Source organism: Takifugu rubripes, chromosome 11 (assembly GCF_901000725.2).
Source record: "Takifugu rubripes chromosome 11, fTakRub1.2, whole genome shotgun sequence".
Lineage (NCBI taxonomy): Eukaryota > Metazoa > Chordata > Actinopteri > Tetraodontiformes > Tetraodontidae > Takifugu > Takifugu rubripes.
The window spans coordinates 2,903,890-2,910,940 of NC_042295.1; the positions used below are offsets into that span (position 1 = coordinate 2,903,890).

The 7,051-nt window shown below is 44.3% G+C and overlaps 1 protein-coding gene across 2 annotated transcripts; it reads right to left on the reverse strand.

Moving 5' to 3' along the window:
- Window positions 1–31: 31 nt before the first annotated feature.
- taf15 (TAF15 RNA polymerase II, TATA box binding protein (TBP)-associated factor) lies at window positions 32–6,686 on the reverse strand. Of its 2 annotated transcripts, XM_011608207.2 has the most exons (16): window positions 6,532–6,686; window positions 5,658–5,682; window positions 5,498–5,531; window positions 5,342–5,417; window positions 5,065–5,122; window positions 4,674–4,969; window positions 4,458–4,587; window positions 2,568–2,602; window positions 2,040–2,072; window positions 1,838–1,947; window positions 1,524–1,653; window positions 1,329–1,442; window positions 1,165–1,246; window positions 999–1,087; window positions 813–930; window positions 32–450 (listed from the first exon to the last, which is right to left on the reverse strand). In XM_011608207.2, exons 1-16 carry the CDS (start codon window positions 6,539–6,541, stop codon window positions 411–413), a joined length of 1,380 nt encoding a protein of 459 aa, XP_011606509.2. In that variant the 5' UTR covers window positions 6,542–6,686; the 3' UTR covers window positions 32–410. The 2 variants fall into 2 exon arrangements, with proteins under 2 accessions (XP_011606509.2, XP_029699638.1); XM_029843778.1 differs by lacking the exon at window positions 2,568–2,602.
- Window positions 6,687–7,051: the final 365 nt, after the last annotated feature.

The following is a 7,051-nucleotide window of genomic DNA, read 5'->3' on the forward strand; positions in this document are numbered from 1 at the left end:
CCGCAAACATGGACTTTAAACCAACACCGAAGAGAAGACATGAGTTTTTAATAAGTGTGGAAAAACAAGTAAAACGCTTTATTCCTCTCATACAAAACAATGGTTACAGACTACCCCACCGGACAGATCCAACTACCCTCTGAGAAAATTAAAAAGATATACAAAGAAATAAAACAAAACACACTACATTTCAAAAAACAACCATTTAACCACGCGACAGCCCCTTAAGTCCCATACAGCAGTGTGAATCCATTCTTGTTTCACTCCAAAACTGTTTGATGCACTTGCTAAAGAAGGGCACCGCTCAGAATGCCTCGTCTGGGGTCTTCCTGGCTCTCTAGACTAAACCCCCCCCTCCCCCTCTGTACGGTGACATCCAGGGCTAGAATGGTTTTCACCTGCGGGACATTTCAGTATGGCCGTTCTCTTCTGTTATCTCTGCGGTCACCTCTGCAGAAAGAGAGAGAGGGAAATAAAGGTGTGTGGGGCAGTTTCCAAAGACCAGAGGGCATTTCTACGACCACGCAACTGTAAAGATGCCAGATGCCTTAAAACAAAGAGAGCTCGTTCTTCTGTTATTGGTTATAACAAAGTGAAGTAGGTAGAAAAACTAGACTCTCACAGCATGTGACTAGGCCCGTAGATGTAGATAAATAAAAAAACTACCTTATTAAACAATAATTGGCTTCATAATGATTGAAAAAAGGAAAATTATTTAAACCTAATTGTCAAAACCGGCACATGTCGTTGATTCGCTGGTTGATGGCGCCCTCTGGTGGTTACAGAAAGACATCAATCCAGTAAAAACCCACCTTCCTCCCATTTTGTAGCCTCCTCCAAATCCACCACGGTCTCCTCCGCGGAAGCCGCCCCCACGGCCTCGGAAGCCGCCGCCTCTATCCCCACCGAAGCCTCCCCGGCCTCCGCGATCTGCAAACACCAACGTCAGCGACTACCTTCACGACTACCTTCAACTATCAATTAAGGCCGTCACTCACCTCCAGATCCAAATCCTGCATCCCCTGGTTTGGGGGCACCGCATTTATTACACTCATGTCGCCGCGCAAAGTTGATGTTTCCACAAGAACTGCACGAGAAATCGAGAATTTTGTATGAATAGCGACAAACTCCTGCGGACCTGGTGGCTAAAACCCAACGACGGACCTGTTGGGGCACGGCCAGTCTCCCCCCTTCATGTCAAAGCTCGGTCCGCCTCCTCCTCCTCCGCCCCCGCGGCCTCTGAAGCCTGACAATATTAAAAAGCACAATTCAGCCACATAAACGTGTCAAAAGATGGCGTCTGCTGCTGGATTCTCCTGATGGCGCACCTCCTCGGCCCCCTCTCCCCCCGCCGCCGCCGCCTCCTCCTCCTCCTCTCTGCGTGAACTCGGCTCTGCGGGTGGCGAAGGACACCTTGATGGATTTGCCTTTGAACTCCTTGCCTGAAACGATGGGAAGAGAAGCCGCTCAAGGCGCGAAGAAGCTGCGAAAAGGCAAAGTTAGAGGATCAAAGGCGGCTCTACCGTCGAACCAATCGATGGCCGCTTTGGCAGAAGGGGGGTCGTCAAACGACACCGTCGCTTCTCCCTTCGGCTGCCCGGTGGCTTTGTCAGAGTACAGGTTGATCATTGGAAGGCCGGTCTTCTTGTTAACCTAAGAACGAAAGTCAGATTTATTCATCCAATGCATCGTGATATGACCACCAAAATTAAACTAAAACTTAATCTGAGGTCAAAGAAATAAGACTCAAGCAGGACATCTGTGGATTCTGGTGGATGACGGTTCTGTAACGTTCAACAAGAGTGGTAATAACAACAGTAATAATTATTAACGATACCTTGATGATGCCGATTTGTTTGAAGTAGTCACCGACTTCCTGTAAGGTGACATCTTCTGCTAGACCCTGGACAAAGATGGTGTTGTTGTCAGAGTTGTCCGACTCGTCGCCTGTGAAGACACAGATGGACACCAGCCTCAAATGACACGTTTGGGACCACCGGGAGGACCTTTGGGTTCCCGTGACCGGCGTGGGCTCTTACCCAGTTCGTCCCGTGAGCCGTAGTCTCGAGAGCCTGTAAAACAGGGGAGAGGATGAAAGACGACACTTGAGCCAGAGGAATCGGTCACTTTTTCTATCTTAAACAATGTTTTAATCCTCATCCCTAGCAATGCATATTAATAACAAAAAACTTATTGTTTACAGCTCTCTGGTGGATGTTTTCACACCGGTGTACCACAGACCAACACCTTACAACATTATTTCCAGGCTTTTGGAACTTTACACCAAAGATAAAAGCATCCAGATGTTGGGATGTTTTAGAAAGATCTCCTCCTCCATCCTGGGATCGCCTCATATTTACAATCAGCCCTCGTGTTCATGCAAAATACCATTATTTTACAACCCATGCTCCATGTTCTCTACCATATCTGAAGTCATCTGAGAATTCCCGCTAAGAATAATAGGTGGAGTCACTTGGGATCTGGACTTGGCTTCACTGACAAAATGCCCCTCTTGTTAAATCAAGTTTTGTCTTCTCCATATGACAGTTCTGATGTTCATCACTTACCACCATAATTTTTGTAGCCACCACGGTCACCACCTCTGCAGAGGAAAAATTGGAGATATGATGGCTTTTCCTTTGTCCCAACTGAGAGCTCAAAGCTCCCCTACATCCCCATCATCAGTGTGCACTCCTGGGTGTACAACTATGGTGGAAATGTCTCACACGAGGAATGAATTAGTCTTTGTTGTTAGAGATCAATGAACAGATGATTCGGCAGGTCTGACTGGAGAATTGGCAGATGAGTGAAGGCATTTATTTATGACATGTAACCAGTTACAGAGAATTTGGCACTTTGTCTCCGTGGCCAGATTGTAAAGAGAAAGCTACAAAACCAGCTAGATGGGAATCGTAAACTGGTGCACGGCGCCAATTACAACCATCTTCCAATGCGTGCGGATATGAGATCCTTTAACTGACGTCCACGTTTTACATCATTCTGAATACCTGTAGTATAAAATGTAGATCCATGTTAACAAACGTTCACCATCGTCAAATAGACATATTTGAATGAAACCTACTGAAGTTGACACAACCGGAGATGCGGGTCTCCGAGCCTGAGCTGGAGTTAAGTGTTCTAGTCCACACGGGAGCAGGGAAACTAACACGTGGAGCTCAGAACACAAGAACAAAACAGAAGACTGGAGATGTGCTTCGCCTCGACGTGTGACAAACAGGAAGCGGTTGTGATTAAGAACGGATGCCGATTAACTCAGACGGAGTTTTACGTCCTTTTGTCCTGTCGGGTAAACGTCACACTCCTTTTGGAGGAACTTCCTTTGCTTGGAAACTTATTTTCAGACGACCGCTTGTCTGATCTGGCCGTTATTTTTGTTGAATTCACATTGGTGGCAGCTAAAATGCGATTTTTCTTTTGGGGTCAGGACAGGCCGACACTTAGTTCAACCACCAAAAACACCAAAGCTTCCCGTTTCTGTCCATCACTTCGAACCCTTTGGTTCATTCAAACATTGTTCTGATCATTAAAAACAAAAATCTTTTGACTCATCTTCAAAAACTGAATTCAAGAATCCGTTTGCGCAGGTAAAAACCACTGATTTCGTCAATATTGTGCTGCAAAGCAAACTGTCCCCTTCCGATTTTTGACAGCCACGAGGTATAAGAGGAAAGGACAGCTTGTTCTGCAATTAAATAGTAAAGAAGCAAAACTGTGATGAGGCAAAGTCAATCGAATTAGCCCTGGATGTGCAGGGGGCTGAATGTTAGCGTAATACCTCACTCCCATCTAAAGGGTGCACATGCTTTGGATATTAATAAAGAATCTGTTGAGATTATTCCGGAAAACAAGAACCACACCAAAGAACAATAAGATGTTAATAACCTCGTAACAATCTCGTGGAAAAAAGTTGCCAAGTAAAATACCCCGTAAAAACAAGCCATTCTTTCCAGTTCAGCTACAAAGAGTGGACGTATGTGGGAGCGTTGGCTCGTTACCAAGGCTGGGCGCTGCTTTAGCGCTATCTGCGTTTGGTTTTATGTACCAAAAAGCACCGAGTGTTGCAGCGATCCTGCAAGTACACCACTTCTAAAGTGTCTTTTCCCACTGCAGGCTACAGAGTGTGAACTCCACCACCACCTTTTCATGTGCTGCAGAAAGGAGAACGCTTGTGTGGGCCAACAGCCTGCTGACATGGCTTTATGGTGGTGCTTTTTGATCAGGATCCAGGAAAACAACACCTCTGGAAATTCTCCAAAACCGTACCGCGTGTCGACACTACATAAATACAAACACGACGTATAAATCTGTGACGCAATGCAGATTTGGTCAAAATCAACGTGCTCGGATGGTGGTTTAGACACGGTGCAGAGGGGCAATAAGTCACGTATCACGTTACTGGCCATTAGATTGAAGGCAGCAGTACAACATTGACTTACCCCATACCAGGAGGACCCCTCCTGCCGCGGTCATAACCACCAGAGTCATAGCCGCCACGCCCTCTGCCTCTGTAGCCTCCTCCCTCGGAGCGGTCTCCCTGGTCACGTCCAAACCTCCCACTACCTTCGGCTGATGCACAGAAAATGCTAAATCACCAAACAGCCTTGGAGCAAATCTTATAGGAAATTTATAGAAAAAAAAGAAATTGCTTGTACATTCGCTCCATCTGTCATAGCCACCGGAGCCGCCTTGTCCCTGGCCTCCTCCATAGGTGCTAGAGCCACCTTGCCCCTGGCTTCCATAACTCTGCTGTCCATAGCCATCACCTCCCTGCCCCTGGCCACCATAGGAGCCACGCTGTGCATAGTTGTCTCCTCCTTGCCCCTGGCCACCATAGGCGCCACGCTGTGCATAGCTGTCTCCTCCCTGCGCCTGGGCCTGGGCCTGGGCCTGGCCCTGGCCCTGGCCGCCATAAGAACCTTGCTGCTCAAAGGATGACTTGTCTCCATACCTTTTTAGTGGAAAGATCCAATAGCACCAATGAATGATTGCTGGGCTTTTTCGAGTTAGCAATTTAGATGAAGCTGATCTGTACTAGACCCTTACCCAGCTGAATCTGCACCTCCATAGTTATATCTTTGGTTCTGAGACTGCGGGTAAGCATCTGTCAAAATCCAAAATTCGAGTTAGATGAGTAACAGTTTCTTGCAAAACAATCTTTAGCGCATCTTCAGACTAAGATGCTACTAAGGTTGATCAGGTACTATGCAATGGGAAAATACAAAACTCGAATTTACAGCTGATAAATGACAAGAGAAATGCACGTTAAAAGCCGCACGTTTATAAGAAAAAAGATGCTGTTTACAGTCAAATCCCACTATACCTTGAGTTGCACCTTGCTGTCCAAAGCCACTGTAGCTCTGTCCTCCAAAAGAGCCATTATTCCCTTGGCCATAGCTCTGTAAAACAAAAAGCACTGAGTTGATTTTAAATGTTGGAAACTTCCAAAGAATAACAGCAAGTTGGGGAGAGGACTTGCCTGGCCCTCCTGCTGACCACCGTAGGCTCCATAGCTGTAAATAGAAAGCATGTCATTTAAATCAAAAAATAAAATCCAGTTGGGATTTCCTACACAGACACACAAACGACGAGTGGATAATGACATATGAAATAATAGTGCGTTTCTAAATTAAGATTACCTTTGTGAGCCGCCATAGCCCGAATCTGAAAGGGAAGCGGATTTACGTGAGTGCAAATCAAGAACCGACCCGGTAAATCGTCAATTTAATGATCGGTCAAATTAAGATGAAGTAAGGGACGGCATTTTTAGGTGGGAAGAGCTGAAAAGTTAATATAGCAACTTGCTAATGAAAAATATGGCAAAAAACGACAGAGAGGCTATAAATAGCTAAATAAATAGCTTGCTAATCGAAAAGCACAGCGCGCGCGCTTGGCTCCGTGCTGCATATGGGCCGACAAGTATGACTGCAATATTTGCATAGTTTAAGTATCCCTCTTGGGGGGTGGGGGGGTGTTTTTTTTTACTCAAAGATTAATTTTTTTACCGTCTCTAGCCTCTGGAAAAAAACAAAGTGAACCATGCAGTCAGCTAAAATGGTGGTCAACCAAGTTTCGGTGTAGGCTAAAGCTAACGAAGCCTGCTGCAATGCGAAATAAAAATGATCTTAAAACTTTTCTTTTTTAAACAAAATCTAAACACACTACGTCAACATTCGACCAAAAGACGCGACACGTGTATTATTCATTGGTTCATGAAGTAGAGTTACAAACAAAGAAATGTTCATATTTGCTAGCATGGGACACTTGCTAACGCTAGCTACAACGGCCCAATCCGCCCAATCAATATCGTACACCAGTAAGGCAGAGATAATGTTTATTACAAATTATGCCTGCTTCTACTAGACACTGAAATATTCCTCAAGTAAATAAGTTAGATAACTTATTTTAAATAGCAGCTAAACGGTGTAGCTAACAGTTTAACTAACATTTCAAGAACGTCTACGCAAAAAATACAACCTTACTCAAATTACTTTATTATACCATATGACTTACCAGTGGCCATCTTTTATTATGTGATGTGTTGGAAACGCAACTAAGTATAATTTTTTTTAATTAAAAACTTAAGCTGACAGTATTGCGCCACAAAAGGCTAAACGCACACTACAACCGTTACTTCCGTATTTCTTCTTCTGCTGTTTCTAGATCTAGTTCTTCTTCTTCTTCGAAATGAGTGGCCGACATGAAAATAATCACAATATCGCCATCTTGTGTTAGTGACTGAGGATTGACTATAATGAATGTCGGTCAATACATTTACAGCTTGTAAATGAATTGTTCATTTTAACAATTTATTTACCTAATTTTTCACATAATTATATCAATACATTTTCACGTAGTTGGGCAGGAATAATGTATGCATTATATGTGGTGTTATCTTCATACACTTATTTTTCCCAGTTATTGTGTTGTATATAAATACATGATGGCATTTCAGAAACCAACTTGGCGCATGAAAAAAGTGCATAATTTATTGATTTTCCATATTTTTGGTTCTCTCTTGTGAGTGTATTTC